Source organism: Xenopus tropicalis, chromosome 8 (genome assembly GCF_000004195.4).
Source record: "Xenopus tropicalis strain Nigerian chromosome 8, UCB_Xtro_10.0, whole genome shotgun sequence".
NCBI classification, from domain to species: Eukaryota; Metazoa; Chordata; class Amphibia; order Anura; family Pipidae; genus Xenopus; species Xenopus tropicalis.
This window is the reverse complement of record NC_030684.2, coordinates 38,962,840-38,985,543: the sequence shown is the minus strand read 5'-3', so window position 1 is coordinate 38,985,543 and position 22,704 is coordinate 38,962,840. Positions and strand designations below refer to the sequence as shown.

The window sequence follows — 22,704 nt, the reverse complement described above, 5'->3', positions numbered from 1 at the left end:
ATAACTCATAAATGAGAGTCATAAAGAACATTTATTCTTATGTAGCATATACATGTGGATACACATCTGTAATGTATGTATATTGTTATTTATATATTGCAACTTATGTATGCAGTGCTGTACAGAACAATAAATTACTACAACAAACAGAGGGACGTTACATTACAAAATAAATAAACACAGAGTACAATAATGAATACAAATACCGTATATACTCAAGTGTAAGCCGAGTTTTTCAGCACTAAAAATGTGCTGAAAAAGTAACCCTCGATTTATACTCGAGTATATGGATTTCCTGACTCTCTCTGCCTCCCTCCCTTCCTCCCTCCCATGTGTCCGTGCATACCTGGCGACTCTGGCTCATTGTGCAGATCGATCTGCTGATGTAACGCGCCCTCTCAATATTTGCTATCATAATCACAACATACAGTTTGCTTCTCAGTGTAACCAACTTGCTTTGTGTAATGTTAGCGCTTTGAGCGCGCTTGTTGCACGCACCCCCCAGGCAGGGTGCGCGCAACGAGCACGTCACATCTGCACATCCATCTGCACAACGAGCCAGAGTAAATAAGTGGTACAATAACTTATTATTTACAAAAATTAAATTTGTACTAAGTCCAACATCAAGAATAATTTTGCCCTTGTAACTACTATTGTAGTACTGTGGTGGGACTTGTACACTGGGGTCCAAGTACTTGATAATTAGTATGGCAGCTTCTTTAGCCTTCCCAAACTTGCTTTTGTCTGCTGCTGTAGCATTTTTCTTTCCCTAAAGTTATCTATTATTTATTTATCTGTTATTTATTTGATTATTGAAACTTGGCAGTAGCGGTTGCATTTCCCACCCTAGGCTTATACTCGAGTCAATACGTTTTTCCAGTTTTCTTAGGTAAAATTAGGTACCTCGGCTTATATTCGGATCGGCTTATATGCTAGTATATACGGTAGATTTCTTCCATCTGCATTATGCAAACGGGTAATAAAAAGGATCTTTGAATTCGTCTGCTAACTAAAACATAGCAATACTGCCACCATTATCAGCTTCTTAACTATGCAGTGTTAATGCATAGTTAATGGAGTTAATGGAGCTCATTCTTACTTATGTGGCCTATACCCACAGCACCACACTGATATTTAGGCAGATATCTGTTTGGAAGGCAGTTGGACGGGACCCTTACGTGAGCAGACAAGCTGCCGACTCTTTTGGAAAAGCCAGATTGGCAGTTTAAACCTGTGTATGGCCAGCTTTAATCACTACTACACCAGCCGATGTCAGGGAAGCTGAGATCTGTAGTTCAGTAAGTGCTGGGGAACCCCACTGATGAGTTCCTGTTGTTTTGTGTGCTAAGAAATTAAAGGGGTGCCGCTGCTGCTGAGTATCTCTCTGTACATCTACTTCATACACATCCCCTCTGTTTAATATGCTCCTGGCTTTCTGTGCATTGAGCCACTGGCGGGTTTAAAGACTTTTGCAATTTATATTTTTTTTCAGCAGTTTTAGAAAAGAAGACTTTAGAATTTGATAAAAACAGCACCACCTAGTGTTCATTTCAACTCATGCTACTGTCAGCTGAAAATTAATTTCCTGACAAAACCAATGTCTTGTGATGTTGCTCAGGATAGAATTGACCAGAGAAACGTCAGCTGCCTCTTCCCTGCTCACTTTATGTTCTAAGGATAACATCATCACCAGATGTTCCTTTTCTCCCTAGCTTGTTGTTTCTGACTGTGGCTAGTTGGCTGAAATGAGCATCAGGCCCTGTTGTTACAAGTGGATTACATTAGTAGTTTAAAGGGCCTGCATTGGCCTAAAAATCCATAGTAAGTTGCAGGGTGCAATGCTGTCAGATGCAAGGGAACCTTAAACCTAATACTTTAGTGGACACCCCAGCACCTTGCATCCCCTGGAGCTCCTCAGCTCCCGAGTTCTGAATGACACACAAGCTACGGGTGTCGGTGTGCAGACAGAGGCGCAACTCATTGAGCTCCATTCTGCTAATTCATTCAGAGATGGTGCAAGTGTTAAAAAAATGTCACTTTGTGCTTTTTGTAAATAAGCCCCTTTAATATCTCTTATCTATTGTAGAACTTACTAGAGAATGTGTGTAATAATCTTGCTGCTGTATGGATTGTATAATAACAGTACTACAGAAAGAATGTACAATTTAGTTTTTAAATAAAAACTAAACTCTGGTCGTTGGGCTTTGACTGCTCTTTGCATTTAATGTGTTTTCATCTAATAAATACTGAATGGCCAAAATTACAAATATGACCCTATAAAATGCGAAAATTGATTTGCTTGAGAATGATGTTTCTCTTCCTGAAATGTTCAATGAGTAGAAGCAGTAGAATACATGTGTGTGCCATCAGCCTCCAACTCTCTTTTGTTTCACACCACGGTACTTCCCAGTGGTTATGAAATGAATCACAGGCTAAAATTTTGACTGCAAGAGTTTTACTTGGCAGCACAACCCCTAATAAAGTTCTTATGCCTCTCTCTTACACTTGTACCCCACTTGCCCAGCACTTCACTGCACGGAGTCCCCCCTCAAATACAGAGGAGCACTATTAGGGGCCAATCCCCTGCTGGGCAGATTCTCCCCAGGAACATCAGTGCCCAAGCCAAAACGCTTGTGAGTAAGAACACTAATGGCACATGGGGATATCTGTCGCCTCATGAGGAAACTTCAGAAAAGTCTCATTGCCCTCTCCTTATAGTTGAGGCACTGGATAATTATAAAGTCACTTATTCGGTTGAAAAGGAAGTAAGCGTCTAGAACTGTGGGGGGGGGGGGGGGGGGGGGGCATCTACAAACTTGACACCCTCCAGTGATTGTATTCTTTCCTTCTCTTTTAATAAAGATATAGTTTTCAGTTTGCCTAATGAAAAAAATGGCCATTCTGTAGCAAAGGATATCAAATGGGCTTATTTACTAACACTGGCACATTTGCCCCTCGGCAGTAACCCATAGCAACAATCAGCGACTAACCACATCAAGTTAGATTGTTTGCCATAGGCTACTGCACTGGTGCAGGTTTACCCACTGTTAATAAATGAGCCTTACTGAGATTTTCTGTGGCCATATAAAGGCAAAAGGCTGCAGGTCATACAGGGCAGGGAACACTGAGCAGCACTGTGATTAAAGCTTTCCCCAGTACTGTAAATTATATAAGATATTAGCTGTCACAGAGCAGCCGTGGGCTTTACATTTCAGTGAACAGGGGACTTCCTGTGTAAAATCACTGGCAAATAAAGGAGGAGCCACTCAAACCCTTACATGGCGGAACACTGAAGGGCACATATAACCTTTTGTCACCCTCACCATGTAGGCAATAATGAATGAGATATAGTGCCTGATTTTTATAAGAGCTACAAAGGGCTGTTAACTTTAAAAATGACACATTTATTGGGGCTCCCTATAGAAACTCCCTGCTCTGCAATCTCTTATAATTGAGCAATGGGCACCTCCTAACGGTCCAAGCTCAAAGACACAGTAGGATGCAGGGGAAGCCAATCACAGCTCTGCTGCCTTCACCCAGGGAAATATATACTGCAGTCCCCTGGCTCTCCTATGCAGCCAGGGAAAGCAAATACAAATACATAATGAGAGATATCTTGTCAAGTTTTGGCAATTGGCCCAGTTGTATCATTTTCTGTATCTCACAAAACACTTTTACAAAAGAAATGGTGAGTACTGACAGAGACAAGCTATAGGTTTGAACTGGACATGGGCACCTAACGGTTTCTACTGGCTCAGCCAATCAGAATGCAGCAGAGGTGACTTAATGAGTAACGGATGACCAGTACCAACAGTCTTACGAGACAGTTGGAGAGGAGAGACAGTTGGAGAGGAGAGAGAGAGAGATAGATAAAGAATATGGAGACTTCAAAAGAGAGAAAGCGAAGACGACGGAGCGACGGAGAAGAACATCTATTTGATGCCCCTGAGTGCAGCCGTGATCCTAAAAGGGTCAAGCACCAGGGCGATCGACGTGGGACCCGCAGACCATCAGCTGGGAAGCCAGCACCTAGAAATGAGCCATGGTACACCTTGGCTCACATGGGCAATGCCCTACAGACCTTCAAGGAGTATGGGAAAGACAGCTACCTATACAGCAGGGGCCTTGAAGAGAAATTTATGGCGGTGAACTTCCTACAACATCAGCCAGAAATCACCTCGGCATCATGGTATGAGTTCACCAGCCGTCTTATTTGTATCCACAGACACCTGCGGTTGGACTTTCGCTCCCTGTGCCTGACCGCCAACCTTCTGGAGCGGTTTCTTGCCTGCGCTGATCCCATCAAGACCACCGACCTGAATAGAGTGGGAGCCACTTGCTTCAATATAGCCTGCAAGTTAGCGGAGAAAAGGAACCAAAGAAGACCGAAGCACCAAAAGCTGTTTGATGACACCTTAACACTGAAGGAAATGTCCCGGCTAGAGAAAAAAATCATCCGGAAACTGAAGTTTCGACTGGAGGCGCCCACCATGGACTACTTTATGGAGCACTTCACCCTCCTGAGAGTAGCCAGTCAGAAGGACTCACCAAAAGCAGCCATTGCACTGACGGCAGCTAGAGGCATTGCAGCACTGAGCCTGACACACCATCAGGACTTTTACACTTATGCACCATCTGTTATGGCTCTGTGCTGCCTCAAAGTAGCCGACAAATTCCATCCTTCAGGCAAAGCTGTAAAGGTGGATCCTGCTGACTATCCAGACCATCTAATAGAAGAGTGCGTCAAAAAGATCATCACTCTGATTTCCTCCAAGCCGGGCTATTTACACGGACTGCTTCCAGAAGTGTTTCCGAAGACACTGCCAGCATTAACTGGAGATAACAGAACTGTAAGTCTGACAGCTTTAGCAGGGAATTCTCTGTAGGTTTGGCAAAAGATCAGCTTTTGTCATTCAAACTGGCACCATCATTAGCACGGTTTTATCAGGGCCTAGTCACGTCAGACAAATGTACTGTATAATTGGCTGCTACACTTAACTGTAAATAGGTTCATTTCATCATTGCAATATTGTTCCCCTCCTGCCTGTGCTATTTATGTATCACAAAAATGTACAGTGCTGCTGCTTGTATACACAGGGATGTACATTGTTTTCATTTGTTGGTGCTGGTTCCCAAGGGGAAGGGCTGCAAATTCTACACTTACTCTGTAACTATGCCACTATCTCTGCCCTCCATATAGCGTCCAGTGAGCCATGGGGTCGAGACATCACCCAGAAGCAGCAGAACATCGCAGCAGGAGACCAACGCAAGCGACTCCCAGCAACAACCCGAAGGCGGCAAGCCAGCAGCATCCAGGCAGGCAACGGCTTCCAACCACTTGGAAACTGCGCAGGGATCCGGCGACTCCAGCTACCATCCAGGAGTAATTTACAATCCCTCATACCCCTACTGGCCGGCATACATGCACCCACACATTCCCACATACCAATACATGCACCCATACATGGCCACACACCCATACATGCACCCACACATTCCCACATACCCATACCTGCAGCCTTACATGCACCCATACATGGCCCCATACATGCAGCCATACATGGCCCCATACATGCAGCCTTACATGCAGCCATACATGCACAACACAGACCTTCATGCACCCAGCACAGACACACATACACTTACTGACAGTCATACATGAACACAAACATGCTAATCTTCCCCTGCTACATACACACAGAACCCCATTTCCAATGTATTTTGGTAAAGCTCCATAGGGCGCATTGATCCTGGGAGTAATTCCGATTGCCGTTTAGGAGTCAGGAAGGAATTTTTGCCTCTAGTGAAGCAGATTGGCCCAAGCTTCTCTTCAGGTTTTTTGCCTTCCTTGGGATCAAACAGCCCTATGTGGTGGGGTTACCAGGCCCTCTGGTGATGGGAGGACACGTATAGAAGGTGCATTTATGCTGCAGCGTGCAGCTCTTTCTATATGTGCCCTCTGATTTCCAGTGATCTGGTAACCCTAGAGCTCGTGTCATCGATAGGGTTCTGTTAAGAACCCTCATTACAGGAAAACAATAAAGCTGTGATCATCACACATTCACCTCAAAAGAGTTGTCCGTGTCTTTTTTCATGGTTTGGGGACTGGGGGAACAGCTCTGTCTAATTAAAGAGGACTCATTGTGTTAAAGACAAGTATTTGCCTTTTAAAATTAAAAGTAAACTCTTTATGAAAGTTGTGTTTTGTACAACTGTAACCATAGGTGGAGGGTGATCATTTGACTTGGGGAGGGTAACGGTGGCATATGTGGTATTGCCATGGGCCAGACAGCTGAATGCTCAAAGGTGGCTTTTTAATACAGAATATTTGCTTTTCTCACTGGAAAAGTTGTTTTTCTTCCATTAACTTTGCAGCTCAGGTGCCACCTTTTCCCAACCATCCAGCAGTGAATGCAGTGCACTTAAATGTCTCATTTATCATCACTCAGTGCTCAAATAGCTGTCATACAAGGCAACTGAGTTTGTGAGAAATTGTGACAAATTCTATATATTATGGGAGGGGTAGATTCCCCAGCTTCTGGGGAAAGGTTTGTGCGGGCTGGTACTATCTGTGCTATCCTCTGCAATGACCTGCACCCTGTTTGAGGTATTTACAAACTCTTGCTCTTCCATTTACACGAAGCAAAATCTTCCTTAGAACCCCCTCTTGTAAGTTGCTTGGCCCCATCTTAACTCTTTCAGGTTCTGCTTGTGTTTAATTTGTACAGGCAATGATAATCTTAGGTATAAGGCCCTGTGCTTCAGAAAGGGCATCAAGCTGACTTAGGTCAGGGCCCGCTGGGAACATTTCTGGCAGACTAGTCCAATCCTATATGTTTCAGATTGTAATTAAAGAGTGGGGGCTCAGCAAATGTTCTAATAGGTCAGGTGAAAAAACCAAGCTTTTTGGATGGTGAGGCCCATTTACTAAGAGAGGGCCAACAGAACACAAACACCATAACCAATAGCAACTGTATACATTTACACAATATGTGTACTATAGCAAATGGGCCGCTCCAGTACAAGTAAGACAAATATCCACTTGGTTGCTGTGCATCACTTTAGTGCCCTATAGCGGTGGCTTTTTCACATACAGAGTGGGGGGAGAGTTTTTCAGTCCAAAAAATGCATAATGGTTAATCTGCTGCCAGTGCAGCCAGCATCAGGCCAGGTATGAGCCCTTTGCATAGCTCTTAAAGCATCTTAGTGGGAGGGGCACAATCCTCTTGTTTGTTATAGGGGAAAGAATTGCCAAGCCTGTTTTAATTGCATGGTGTGAGAAAAACCATACAGGTAAAATTCCAAAGGGGGGAAAATGGTTAGGGCTATGTATCTACATATATACAGGTATGGGACCTATTATCCAGAATGCTGGGGACCTGGGGTTTTCCGGATAAGGGATCTTTTTGTAATTTCGATCTCCATAACTTAAGTCTGCTAAAAATCATTTAAATATTGAATAAACCCAATAGGATTGTTTTGCCTCCAATAAGGATTAATTATATCTTAGTAGGGATCAAGTACAAGGTACTGTTTTATTATTACAGGGAAAAAGGAATTTTTTTTAAAATCACAATTATTTGCTCATAATAGAGTCTATGGGAGATGGCCTTTCCGTAATTCGGAACCTTCTGGATAACGGGTTTCCGTTATTTTTTTTATAGCGATTTTGGTACTTGAAATGAAAAAAGTGTATTTTTCTAATCATTTAAGGGCCTAGATTTGTTATTATTGATAAGCTGTGTATCCAGACCTTTATATGGTGGAACATGTGAGGGGACATGAAGCCTTTTGTCACCCTCACTGTGTAATGATGAATGGTTCTGTAGATGAGCTACAAGGGGCCGCTAACTTTAAAAATGACACATTTATTGGGGCTCCCTATAGAAACTCCCTGCTCCACGTCTCTTATAATTGAGCAATGGGCACCTCCTAACAGTCCAAGCTCAGAGACACAGTAGGATGCAGGGGAAGCCAATCACAGCTCTGCTGCCTTCACTCAGGGAAAGATATACTGCAGTCCCCTGTCAGGTCCACCTAACTGCTGACTGCTGTGCAAAGGGCTGAGTGCCTCAGGCTCTCCTATGCAGCCGGGGAAAGCAGCGGAGATGCTGGATGGCTCTAGTGAGGTTTTGGGTGAAATGTTTATTAAAGCAGTATAAAATGCACGTTTAAAAGCATAATACAAATATGGGATCCCTTATCCGGAAACCCATTATCTAGGGAGCTCCGAATTACGGAAAACTCGTCTCCCGTAGACTCCATTTTAATCAAATAATTCAGAATTTTACAACGCATTTCTTTTTTTTCTGTAGTAATAAAACAGTACCTTGAAATTGATCTCAACTAAGATATAAATAATCCCTATTCAATGCAAAACAATCCTGTTGGGTTTAATTAATGTTTTATTTATTTTTTAGTAGACTTAAGGCATGGAGATCTAAATTACGGGAAGACCCCTTATCCAGAATACCCTTGGTCCCAAACATTCTGGATAACAGGTCCTATACCTTGATCCTGTACTTTGATCTTTAGAGATGTATAATGCAATGGCATGCAGGCCTGGATTTGTGGCGAGGCTACAAAGGCCCGGGCCTAGGGCGGCACAAATTTAGGGGCGGCATGCCGCCCACGCCGCATCGAAGTTTTGAAATTTTGCTCCCATGCGGAGCAATGGGGACCTCTCCTCACTGCTACGTACGTGAATTTAAATTTCTGTGCATGCGCGCGCTCGCGGGTGTTCGCGAATGTGCTCACGGCGTGTGTGGGGGGGGGGGCTCGGGCGCCCGGATGAGAAATCCGGCGCTGATGGCATGTAGGTGTCCATGACAGTATAGGTCAGGGATAGACCGAGATAAGGCAAGGAGCAGAGACTGCCAATGTCCTAAAATAGGTACAGGATTGGGCAGCAAATGTGTGTCAGTGAGCTCAGCCCCGAGCTTTCCATGCTACAGTGGTGCTTCCAATTTCACTTCAGCAAAACAAGATGTTTTTGGAAACTACATTTTCACAAGAATTCAAAGTGGGTAACTCTACCTTTGCATTTCAAACTACTGTACCAAACGACAGATGTTTCCTAAAATTTCCTAAAACAAGTTTGTATTTTACAGCACCTTTCTAGACGCAATATTTGAAAATCTCGAACGTATACTTTCAGCCTCCATCTTGCAAATTCATGTAGAAGTCGATGCGAGTTGTCCTTTGCAAAATGTATGCAGTTTTTCCAGTTCTTCAAATTTGAAGACCTATTGAAAATGATAAGAAGAATATGGATTCTGTGCATTCAGTTTTTTTTGTTCATGGTTTAATTAGATCAAGTTTTGTTAATTCAGATTTACATAAATGATAAATAAGCAAACATTGGAGTTTAGCAAAATTTCAAAAGTGCAACTGGGCCCACACCCCACTGGGCCTGCCAAGACATTCTCACGAAGCTACAGCGTAGCAAGCAGTCGCACTGGCCGGTGAAATTTAGGACCAATTTCCAATGTAACTCCTTCCTATAACAGATCTATTGCGCTGACACTTTTTCAGTTTCCATAAAAATGAATACACGCTTGTCTCAAAGAACAAGAACCTTTAATAAATGGTTTTAGTTTGCACAACTGTGTCTGTAAATGGGCTCTCTAAAGTCCAAAAAGAAATAAAGATAAAAAAATAGGATTGTTGCACACTTTAACAGATTTCTAAGTGACCGAACTTTCTAGGGGCAATCCTGGATAATTTCCCCAGTCCACACAGTCCCCAAAACTTCCACAATGTCACACAGTGAGAAACTATATACCCATTGGGGATTCCCTTATCTTTCCATCTAATGTTAGTCATATAAGGGTGATTTAAGCTGCCGATTCGGCCCTTCAGACCAATTTGGCAGCTTATCTGCCCATGTTCAGGCTCTCTGAAAGGCCCGGCTCACTGATATCTGGGCAAAAATCAGCCAGATGTCGGGCAGGTTTTATTTCCTCATCAGATCAAGGACCATATTTCCTAATTAATGTAGTCCTCTCTCTTCCGACTCCTGTCACTGCAATGCAATCGTTTGGCCCACCTTTGGTAGGCACACACAGTATCTTATAGTGTATATATCTTATGTTCAGCTTATTTCTATCGGAGGGAAACACCCATCCTATACATAGTGCTTCCTTCCCATTCCTCACTGGCCTGGACATAAGCCTAGGGTAACTCCCTCGTAAAAATGTACATTTTACTGAATCCCTACATTCATTTAAACACAAGACTTATTGTACAGCGCTGCAGAATATGTTGGCGCTTTATAAATAAATGTTAATGTAATGTAATGTAAAGAATTATTATGTTCCATCGCAGAATTATCTTGTGTATTTCCTACCAGTCAATCCTGCCACCTTGTGGCCATTTACCATATCAATCTATGGATCCCCAGTGCATGCAGCCATGTTTGGGACGGAGTATTAGAGTCCTAGCTTTCTCATTAAGCCCATGCATGCTATATGCATATAATGAGTAGAAAGGAGACTTGCTCTTATGTGCGTGTGTGTCCCTTGCTACCTGCATTTTTTGATAAAAATAGTATTACTTCCCCAAACTACAGGGCAAATAATATTCCAAATATTTCATTGCATTTTTTTTATTGTAAATACTTTATTGCACACTTTTATTATATTTAATATTTGTATTTTTTTTTATTGTCTATGTAAAGTTTGGAGGAACACGGGTCAAAAAATTTAATTACGGTAATGATGCTTCATTGTTATTTGTATATGACAATAAAACTTGAAACTTGAACTTGGCAGGTTTATTAGTTCCGCACCTCTGGTAGAGGAAACAATTTTCATATGATTGGAGTCTTTTAATTGTTACCAGTGCAAAACCGAAGAAGAGGAGCCTTTGTAAAGTCTAAAGATGCCAAGTGGCAAAATGTGCAAGGGAGGAAATATTTCATTCAGGGTACGTATGCATCTGTGTAGTGTGCTACCAGTCGGTGGGGTAACTTAATGGGGCCGCCGCCGCCCCCCCCCCCCAGCTGCTTTTCCTACCTGAAACGCCCCACCAACCCACTCCCTGCCCCCCACCAGCATCCCCCGCTCACCTGCTTCCCCCGCTGGATAGGAGAGCGGCTGGGGAAGGGGGAGTTCTATTGCCTTACACAGCTATAGAGAAAGCAAACCTCATGCTTCAGAAAACCAGAGACTCAGTTTTCTACTCCAGCAATGGGCCAGATATGATTCCACAAAAAAATGTTACTTATGGGTGAGATTTAACAATAAAACCTGTGCACGTATTGTGCATCTGACGATATCCCTGGGGGACCTACAAAAGAAGTCACTTTCTTATGATTGGTGTCTGCCAACTATTTCATGTTCAGAACATCCTCTGATTTCTATTTCAAGGGCTTTATCCTACAATTTCAGGCTGAATGTTCCAGATCGTTGTATTTAAACGCACAACCTATATCGGAACGCTCGTCAGAAGAAGACCTCAAGTTGAACATGTAAGATACAGGGGCATAACAACAGTGAGAGAAGACCTTGCAGTTGTTCATATGATAGAGGCCATGTTCTCAGGATTATAGGACCCAAAAAAATATTTTGCTTTAAGGCCACTGTTGCTCCTCACTAAGCACATGATTAATTGTACCTATTCAGTGGCTTAACTATATAGTGCCAGGCCCCCTAGCAAAAAATATGTTCGGAGGAGTCCAACATGCCCCACATGCTCGCCCAGTACTGGCTCCATACACAGTCACATCCCCTTTCCCTGCCTGCTTGCTCTCAGGTAAGGGAAAGGCTGGGGAGTGTGGCCTCTATAGTTACGCCACTATACTTATGGTTGCCACCTGGCTGATATTTTTCCAGCCTGGCTAGTGTAAATAATGCTTGATGTCAATGTTATTAATACAGAAAAAAGATAAAAATATGGGAAAACATTTTTTTTCTCCTAATTATACCATCCCTAATTGCACCATTTGGATTTTTTCAACCTTACAACACAGAATAGGGTCTTTGCCAATGCAGATGATCAGGGCAAGTCTTTCTACCCTTGACCCAGAGCAAATAATAATAGGTGTAATAATAATTAGGCCTCTTTATCACTGGCTCAACCCCACTTGGTAACATTTTTTTTCCAAAAACACATACTTAAATTCAGGATGCAAATGCAACTTACAAATCTGCTCCTGCATTTAAAGTTTAGCAATTCCAATGCTTTTGGTTCTGCTGTACAAGGCGGCACTGTTTCAGTTGCTAACTGGTCTCACTTTAGAGAAGTTTTTCTTTCTACCTTATTTGCCTGTTCTCTATGGTTTTGTACCACTTCCTGTATTGTATATAGTAAGCCAGTGTGGTGTCTCTCTAACAAAGTTGATTAGGCATTAGCTGTTAGGGTTGCCATCCGGCCGATAAACACCTGCCAAGGCCAGCAAGTGATACCCCTATAATAGGCTTGCCCACTTAAGCCCCTGATCTGCCCATGTAATATCTGGATCCACCCCCAAATTTGCCTTTTCTCTTCCTTAAAGGAGAAGGAAAGGCAAAGTCACTTGGGGGTGCCAAAATGTTAGGCACCCCTCAAGTGACTTAATCGCCTACCTTGTACCCCGGGCTGGTGCCCCTGTTAGGGAGAAAACAGCACCAGCCCGGGGTACCTGGACGTAGCGCTTCCTCCTTCCTGCTTCGTTTTCTGGCAAATTCCAGTGGCCGGCGCATGCGCAGTAGAGTGAAAAGCTGACTTTTCTGTTAAAGTTCGGCTGTTCACTCTACTGCGCATGCGCGCGTGAGCGAAGTAGGAAGCGCTGCAGGTACCCCGGGCTGGTGCTGTTCTCTCTGAGCAGGGGCACCAGCCCGGGGTACAAGGTAGGCGATTTAAGTCACTTGGGGGTGCCTAACATTTTGGCACCCCCAAGTGACTTTGCCTTTCCTTCTCCTTTAAATCTGCCCTGGACCCCTTTGTGGTGCCCCTTTTGGCACTGTCCTGCCCCTTGCACCACGGCCCTGACTCATTTATGTAACGGCCTGTGCACCTTATATTACCAATCCCCAGCTAGCCAGTAAGAACATTTTATAAAGGTAGGAAACCTACCTGTTGTACTGCAAAACGTACACAGTAATATCAGGATAGAAAAGCCCAGTGGAAAAGCCAATCTGCTTTGTTGCAAACTCTGTACATCAACATATTAAAGGAAAACTAAACCTCACCCTAAACCCCAGCCCCCCTCAACTGGCCTCCACTGCACCCCCCCCCCCCCACCAACTCCCTGCACAGTATATTACATGCAAAAGTGTTCCAACTTGTGAAGCTGTCATAAACATGCAGGGTGCGCAGGAGCCATCTTCTGCCTGTTCCTCTTCATTCACTCCACTTACATAGTATGTATGTATGTGTGTGTGTGTATTTATGTATGTGCAGCTGGGCTTGTGCAGTATGGGCTTCAACTGGGCATGCTCCTGAAGGCTACATGTTGGCGAACTGTCAGAAGAGGATGCAAACAGGCAGAAGATGGCACCTGTGAACTCCTCTGCATCTCTGTATTACATCCTATTGGACACTCACATTGGGGTGTCTGTAAAACAGCACATTGGACATTCTGTATATAATGTGGCAATTCTAACAACAGGCAAATCATGCCACGTGAGCCACTGATCTCCCAGGGAATCTGTTTCCAAAGCTGGCATCACTACAATACTTAGAAAGCTACACAGCAAGCATAAAGCAACTAGGGTTGCCACCTGGCTGGTATTGTACCGGGCAAGTTGGTAAAAGTGTTGCTTGATGCCAATGTGATTAATAGAGAAAATACAAAAATATATAGGAAGGATGGTGCTTTTTCCAGAAAAGATGGCAACCAAACAGCAAAGAATTTTCTGAAAGTTACAAAGAGCTTTATATAAGAGTAGAGGATGAAGTACAAGGCAAGGCACTAGAAAAGGAGAAGTTAACTGACAGAGCAACTCAGGGATTTGTACTTCAGATTCAGCCAATCAGCTGTTTACATGCCCAGCCAATCAGGGAAGAGCAGAGGTGACTTGTGGATAACTGATCCTTGGTCCCAACAGTCTTTTGTGACAGTTGGTGAGAGAGGAGCAAAATGATGGAGATTCTGAGCGTTGGCATGCGAAAAAGAAGAAGAGAAGAAGAAGAAGAGAAAGAAGAGGAGATCATTTCCCCTGGGTGCAGCCCTGAATTCAAAAGGGCCAAGCCCCAGGGTGATCTGCGTGGGACCAGCACCCCTACAGCTGAGGAACCGGTGCCAGAGGGGGAGCCATGGAACACCCTGACCAACCTGGCTGATGCCCTGCAGACCTTCAGGGAGTATGGAGAGGAGTGTTACCTCTATAAAAAAGGCCTGGAGGGAGGTTATCAGCTGGAAAATTTCCTAGAAAATCAAAAGGAAATAAATCCTGCATCCTGGAACCACATCACCACCCTAATGATTAATGTGCACAGGTACCTGAGATTGGACTTTCAGACCCTGTGCCTGGGTATCAACTTCCTGGAGCGGTATGTGTCCTGCACTCCTACTGACCCCGACACCCTAACAAGAGTGGGAGCCACTTGCCTCTATATGGCTTACAAAGTGGCTGAATTACGGTACCCCCTCCCCCCCAAGCTCTTCCTACCTCTGTTTGACTACAGAATGACACCAGCTGAAATGCGTCACCTGGAGAGAACCATCCTAAGGAAGTTGCTGTTTCGCCTGGGGGTACCAACCATCGATTTCTTTTTGGAGCACTTCTCCCTGTTGAGACTGACCAACCAGGAGGAGTGTTCCCCTGCCCAGCTCACAAGAGCAGCCAAAGCTCTAACAGCTGCCCGAGGCATCGCAGCACTGTGCCTGAACCAACATCATGAGTTCTACATGCACCAACCATCTCTCATGGCACTGTGCTGCCTCAATGTGGCAGATAAAATCTATTGTTATAACAACCCTGTCAAAGTGGCCCCCACTGACTACCCAGAACACCAAATTGAGGAGTGCATGGAAAAGATCTGCCATCTAGTTACTATAGGCCACTACTTTTTACATCCGCTGCTGCCAGGAGTTTATCCAGAAATATTTCCAGCTTTTAATCCTCCCACCACAAGGCCTGCAGCAACACCTAAGGATATAAATTCTCCTGGAGTAAGAACACCAGAACAGGAGAGGGGCCAACATCTACCTGAAGGCAGAGAGAGAACACCAGAGGTGGCAACAACATCCAGGGACACAGCAGGTTCCCAGCATGTAGAGATGGCAGAAAGATCCAGCCATTCTCAGGACATGGAAGGGGCCGGTTATGTGCTACACAACACATACTGGCCCACTGATCCATATGGGCAAGTATATATGCACCCCTACGTGCCAACACCTCCATACTGGCACCCATACATGCCCCCAGTTCCCTACTGGCATCCCTACATGCCCCCAGTTGCCTACTGGCACCCATACATTGCCCCAGTTCCCTACTGGCACCCACATTTCCAGGACACATTGCCACACAGGTAAACATACAAACTCACATACATGCTAGCAGTTTATTATAGAGTGCTTGTGTACATCTGGGTGAGAGTTAATGGGTTGATTTTGATGAGAGAATACACACATATTTTTTGTAAGAGTGCCAATGTTTTTTGATTTGTGGGAGTGCTTTTGGAAATGATGGATTTCTGCACTTCATATACTTTTATACCAATCGACACAAGTGCCAGTATTGGGGATAACTATTTCTGGTAAGACCATGGGGGGGGGTGACATTGCCAGGGCACCCAGTACCTTCATCAAGCAGAGCTGTCACTTTCCATACACTCTTAATTACCTATGAACACATTTCCCTACAGACAAACAGAGAGACCCATTTCTGCACGGTTTGGGCGCATTGATCCTGGGAATAATTCCGATTGCCATTTAGGAGTCAGGAAGGAATTTTTGCCTCTAGTGAAGCAGATTGGCCCAAGCTTCTCTCTAGGTTTTTCGCCTTCCTTGGGATCAAACAGCCCTATGTGGTGGGGTTACCAGACCCTCTGGTGATGGGAGGACACGTATAGAAGGTGCATTTATATTGCAGTGTGCAGCTCTTTCTATATGTGCCCTCTGATTTCCAGTGATCTGATAACCCTACAGTCAGCATCACATTTCATAAATTATATATTTAATAAAGCTGTCATCTTCACAGATTTAACATAAAGTCATTGTCTGTGTCATTATTTATGGTAAAAACACACAGGGAGAGGAGTAACAGTTACTGGTCTTTACCTTTAAGGGAAAGACTGGGTGTAGGAGAATTCTGTATGGCAAGACCCACATCCATGGAATTGTCAGCTAGTAATGACATTTGTACAGTCCAAGCAGAGATAGAAGCTGGACCCTAAAAAGGAAAAATGTGGATGCAGTAGATTAGCGTGAGGCAAATTGGGCTCCAGTTTGGAGGAATGATATAAAGTAAAGTGGGAAAACTGCATAAAAATGAATTAATGGATCTGTTATAAGGAAAGTGTGTGAGAAATGGTAAAGTTCATACAGAAATGTTATGGTTCAAAAGGAAAATGATTTTTAAATTCAAAATCTGAGAACAGGGAAATACTGTAATAAAATTCCCTGCCAGGTGAGGTTGTGATACCAGCTCAGATACTGTATTCTAAACAGGCTTTAGGATAACCTAACTATCTTAAATTATGATTGTGTACTACAGTGAAGGTGCTGGGAGATGGACTTTAGGATATAAGTGCTACCGAAAGCCGGGCGGGGAGGTGGGCAGTGATGTCATGGGGCAGGGACAGTGACATCACAGGGGCGTGAAGATTATGAGTTAAAGCAGCCATAGAAAGACTTGATTATACATGATTTTAGCATGGCTGTCATTGCAGTCCTCAGATGCATATAACAAATTTGCTGGTTTGGTAAATGGTTGTTAAATAATAAAAACCATATATGCTGATATAAAGGAGGCTGTGACTGTACCTGAGAAATGCCTAATGATGAAATTGAAGAATAGCCTATTCTCACAAAGGACCTATAAGAAAAACAAAGTAAGGGGAATTAGGAAAATACTTTAAAGGAAATATTTTCCCTGCTTATACCAGAAATATACATACTCTAATTTAGTGCTTTGTGCCCCACCCTGCTCCTAGGTCCAGCCTGGGGGGGTAAAGAACTGTTGTAGAATTTTAGAAATATCCAGCAGATGGACATACCCAATGTGGACAATAGAAGAGTAGCAATTGGCATTTTAGATAACAAAAAATACTCAAAACAATTGTTTGCAGTTTGTTTCCTTGTAAGCAAATCACTGTAAAGGGGAAATTAAATGTAACTTTTAGTATGGTAGAAATATACATAGTCTACACAACTTTGTACCTGGCCTTCATTTTTATTCTTTTTATGATTTTTACATAATTAGCCTGCCTATTTTACATCTGTCTCAGCAAAAAAATGTCACTTGTATAAAATACCCCCCAAAATATAGAAAATGAAGACCAGTTGCATAATGTCTTACAATACCACTGATTACAACAAACTCGGAGTTAAAATGTGAATTTACCCCTTTAAGATTATGGTGGTAGTAGCCTCATGTACATGGAAGATCTTTGCTCTTGCCACGCCATGTTTTGCCGGTAAACAAAAAGCATCTTGAAGATCAAGGAAGTACCTGGAAAAGTAAATTCAATGTCATCAGCAGTCTGCAGCGTAGAATTTACATCAAATGGCATTTTGCAATAAATTTGTTTTATAAATAGCCTTTATTTCTATATTATGTTTGAGTGAGTGATAGAACCCCATCTAACTCATTTCAGACCCAAACCAACCATCACTCTGTTCACTCTTAGGTATCGGTTCATTAGAAGGGAGCAGTCTCAACACAAGTGAAGAGAACCTAAACCAGGGATCCCCAACTTTTTTTACCTGTGAGCCACATTCAAATGTAGTTGGGGAGCAACAAAAGCATGACAAATGTACTTGGGGTACCAAATAAGGGCTGTGACTAGTTATTTGGTAACCCATATGTTGACTGGAAACCTACAGGAGGCTTTGTTTGTCAGCACACATGGCTTTTATTCAACCAAAGCTTGCCTTTTAACCAAGAATTCAAAAATAAGCACCTGCTTTGAGACCCCTGGGAGCAACATCCAAGGGGCTGGTGAGCATCATGTTGCCCACGAGCCACTGGTTGGGGATCACTGACCTAAACCAATCAATGGCCAGTGCGACACAGCACACTAATGTTGAGACCGATGCACTCACATGTCACTCACTTATGCATTTAGCAAAGGTCATACTGTACATGCATTGTTAAACTCAAAACAATATCCCTTTTTTGTTACCTGCTTGTAATCAGAAATCCAAAGGTATTCAGCACAAGAGTATAGAGCCAGATTAATGCTAAATGGGGCCCTTAATAAAGGTAGTGCTTCAGGACCCCCTTTCTTCACACTCAATGAAATGCAAATCAGTTGCTATCTTTTATTTAAAGTTATTTTTTCGATTTTCCTTTTGATGTGCTATCTGCCACTGTTAAAATAAACCTACCATTGAAATGATACTGTTCTGAGACTTTTCATTTCTTTGTCATTGGACAAACTTACAAAATCAGTGAGGGGTCAAATAATTATTTCCTCCACTGTATAATCAACAGTGCAGGTATTACTGTCAGTACCTCAGGAGTTACTATCAGCAGTGTTAACATTTCTTTCAGTAGCTCAGATGTTACAATCTGCAGTGTAGGTATTATTGACAGCAATTCCTGCACTGTTGATTGTAATTCCTGTGCTACTAACATAAATACAGTGGCTTGCAAAAGTATTTGGCCCCCTTGAACTTTTCCACATTTTGTTACATTACAGCCACAAACATGAATCAATTTTATTGGAATTCCACGTGAAAGACCAATACAAAGTGGTGTACACGTGATAAGTGGAACGAAAATCATACATGATTCCAAACATTTTTTACAAATAAATAACTGCAAAGTGGGGTGTGCGTAATTATTCAGCCCCCTGAGGCAATACTTTGTAGAACCACCTTTTGCTGCAATTACAGCTGCCAGGCTTTTAGGGTATGTCTCTACCAGCTTTGCACATCTACAGACTGAAATCCTTGCCCATTCTTCTTTGCAAAACAGCTCCAGCTCAGTCAGATTAGATGGACAGCGTTTGTGAACAGCAGTTTTCAGATCTTGCCACAGATTCTCGATTGGATTTAGATCTGGACTTTGACTGGGCCATTCTAACACATCGATATGTTTTGTTTTAAACCATTCCATTGTTGCCCTGGCTTTATGTTTAGGGTCGTTGTCCTGCTGGAAGGTGAACCTCCGCCCCAGTCTCAAGTCTTTTGCAGACTCCAAGAGGTTTTCTTCCAAGATTGCCCTGTATTTGGCTCCATCCATCTTCCCATCAACTCTGACCAGCTTCCCTGTCCCTGCTGAAGAGAAGCACCCCCAGAGCATGATGCTGCCACTACCATATGTGACAGTGGGGATGGTGTGTTCAGAGTGATGTGCAGTGTTAGTTTTCCGCCACACATAGCGTTTTGCATTTTGGCCAAAAAGTTCCATTTTGGTCTCATCTGACCAGAGCACCTTCTTCCACATGTTTGCTGTGTCCCCCACATGGCTTGTGGCAAACTGCAAACGGGACTTCTTATGGTTTTCTGTTAACAATGGCATTCTTTTTTCCACTTTGTGCAGTGCACGACTAATAGTTGTCCTATGGACAGATTCCCCCACCTGAGCTGTATATCTCTGCAGCTCCCCCAGAGTCACCATGGGCCTCTTGGCTGCATTTCTGATCAGCGCTCTCCTTGTTCGGCCTGTGAGTTTAGGTGGACGGCCTTGTCTTGGTAGGTTTATAGTTGTGCCATACTCCTTCCATTTCTGAATGATCGCTTGAACAGTGCTCCGTGGCATGTTCAAGGCTTTGGAAATCTTTTTGTAGCCTAAGCCTGCTTTAAATTTCTCAATAACTTTATCCCTGACCTGTCTGGTGTGTTCTTCGGACTTCATGGTGTTGTTGCTCCCAATATTCCCTTAGACAACCTCTGAGGCCATCACAGAGCAGCTGTATTTGTACTGACATTAGATTACACACAGGTGCACTCTATTTAGTCATTAGCACTCATCAGGCAATGTCTATGGGCAATTGACTGCACTCAGACCAAAGGGGGCTGAATAATTACGCACACCCCACTTTGCAGTTATTTATTTGTAAAAAATGTTTGGAATCATGTATGATTTTCGTTCCACTTCTCACGTGTACACCACTTTGTATTGGTCTTTCACGTGGAATTCCAATAAAATTGATTCATGTTTGTGGCTGTAATGTGACAAAATGTGGAAAAGTCCAAGGGGGCCGAATACTTTTGCAAGCCACTGTATGTGCACTGCTGATTGTAACTCCTAAGCTACTGACAGTCACACTTGCACTGCTAATTGTAACTCCTGAGCTATTGACTTTAACACTTGCACTGCTAATTGCAACTTCTGAGCTACTGACAGAAATTCCTGCACTGCTGATTGTAACTTCTAAGCTACTGACACAAATACCTGCACTACTAATTGAAACTCCTGCGCTACTTCCAGTAACAGCTGCACTGCTGATTTTAACTCCTGGGCTACTGACATAAATACCTGCACTGTTCTTTATAACTACTGAGCTACTAACAGTCATATCTGCACTGCTGACTCCTGAGCTAATGACTGTAATATCTGCACTGCTCATTGTAACTCCCGAACTGCTGATATTAATTGATATTTATGCCTGCACTTCTGATTCTAATTCCTGAGCTACTGACAGAAATACCTGCACTGCTGATTGTAACTCCTGAGAAACTGACATAAATACCTGAACTGCTGATTGTAATTCCTGAGCTGAGAGAAATTCCTGCACTGCTGATTGTAACTCCTGAGCTATTGACTTTAAAACCTGTACTGCTGATTGTAACTCCTCATCTATTAACTTTAAAACCTGTACTGCTGATTGTAACTCCTCAGCTATTGAGTGTAACACCCGCACTGCCCATTTTAATTCTTGAGCTACATTAAAATATGATTGGTAATGTGTTCATTTGTGGACAATAAAGCGTTAAACTGTGTTGCATATTTTGACTGCTTTACTAGTGAAGGACCTGTAAAGCAGTAAAAACTAGTAAAGTTCGACATCAAACAAAAAATTAAAAACTAAATCAATGTTCTGGAGAATTATGAGCAGTATTCAGCATTGCTTTATGAAGGGCAGGTCATATCAGGCCAATTTGATTGCTTTTTTATGATAAGGTTAGTAAGAAGCTGGACAGAGGGGTTGCAGTAAATGTGATCTATTTGGATTTTGCCAAAGCAATCGGTACAGTGCCCAGAAACACAGGTCTAAGTAATGTTTTTTGTATAGGATAGGAATAAGTGCAGAGGGTGGTTGTTAAAAGAATATTGAGTAAGAGAAGGGCACCTAAGCTGGTAAAAGGTAAGGAGGTTCTGTCTAAATATTCGGAAAGGATTTTATACTGCGAGAGCTGTAAAGTTGTGGAATTCTCTCCCTGAATCAGTCATACAGGGAATAAAGGGTTATGGCGACAAGTTGATCCAGGAACTCGTCCGACTGGCATCATGGAGTCAGGAAGAAATTTTTTCCCCCTTCTGCAACAAATCAGAGAGGCTTCAGATGTTTTGTTTTGCCTTCCTCTGGATTATCTAGATATAAGGCAGGTTATATGTAGGCATTAAAGGTTGAACTTGAGAGACGTGTGTCTTTTTTCAATCTAGTTATGTTACTATGTTACAGGGTTATGTAATAAAAGGTGCAACGTTTACCCAGCTTTAGATACCCATAGCAACCAAATTGCTTACACTAATAGGTCACTAGAGCAGTAACATGCTTTACTTTAATTACATTACTCATATAGGCAAAACCACTGGACCACAAAAAAACTGGTGTGGTGATGTCTTTATATAGAACCAATACATTAGAGAGGTTACACATCATTCACATCAGTCCCTGCTCCTCTGGAGCTTACAGTCTAAAGTCCCTATCACATTCACACACACTGTGGGCAATTTTATCAGTAGCCTATTTTTTTGGAGTGTGGGAAGAAACCTGGAGTACCTGGACAAAACTACCAAGCAGATAATATAAACCTCAGACATTAGCGTTATATAAAAATGTTTCTAAAGATGTTGTATAATTATTCTAGAATTCAACATTTCAATATACTAATGCCAGTTTTTTATAACTCATAAGATACTTACTGTCAGTTGCGGGATCACTGTGCCTGCTTCCTGCCTGGTTAATTGCTTTGACCAGGAAGATGTATCATGTGCCACTCTGGAGCCCATGCACAGTGTAATGGTTCTGCTTGATGTTAGGTACAATCATCCAGCTGTCCATGGAACTTTACAGACCTGAGAATTGGGAGAAAAGAAAGATGGGATTTGTGAAAAAATTACCTTTGTTTTCTAGCTGCAGAATTAGGAAATCTACCATCTCTGGGCCAAGAATATTCCAGAACTGTTTCTTGTATAAGTAGCCATACATAGGTAGCACATAGCTTGCAACGTCCTTGGAAAGCAAATCCATTTACAGTACCACTTGATCTGTTCCTGCCATATGACAGTGTTTCATGTAATAAAGACTTCACAGAGACAGAATATCTGAAATGTCTTCATTATTATTATTACACTTTATTAATACCGTGCCAACTAATTACACTTACAGAGAATGTTCATCATTCACAATGATTCCTCAAGTAGATATGGCAATAGCATT

General features: G+C 42.7%; 2 protein-coding genes across 2 annotated transcripts; both read left to right on the top strand.

Moving 5' to 3' along the window:
* Positions 1-3,609: 3,609 nt before the first annotated feature.
* On the top strand, positions 3,610-6,284 carry LOC101732116 (cyclin-O protein B-like). Its single transcript, XM_004917379.3, has 2 exons — positions 3,610-4,850; positions 5,201-6,284. Exons 1-2 carry the CDS (start codon positions 3,879-3,881, stop codon positions 5,660-5,662), a joined length of 1,434 nt encoding a protein of 477 aa, XP_004917436.3. The 5' UTR covers positions 3,610-3,878; the 3' UTR covers positions 5,663-6,284.
* A 7,654-nt stretch (positions 6,285-13,938) lies between these two features.
* LOC100497655 (cyclin-O protein B) lies at positions 13,939-16,105 on the top strand. Its single transcript, XM_002939217.4, has one exon. It carries the CDS (start codon positions 14,063-14,065, stop codon positions 15,458-15,460), a length of 1,398 nt encoding a protein of 465 aa, XP_002939263.1. The 5' UTR covers positions 13,939-14,062; the 3' UTR covers positions 15,461-16,105.
* Positions 16,106-22,704: the final 6,599 nt, after the last annotated feature.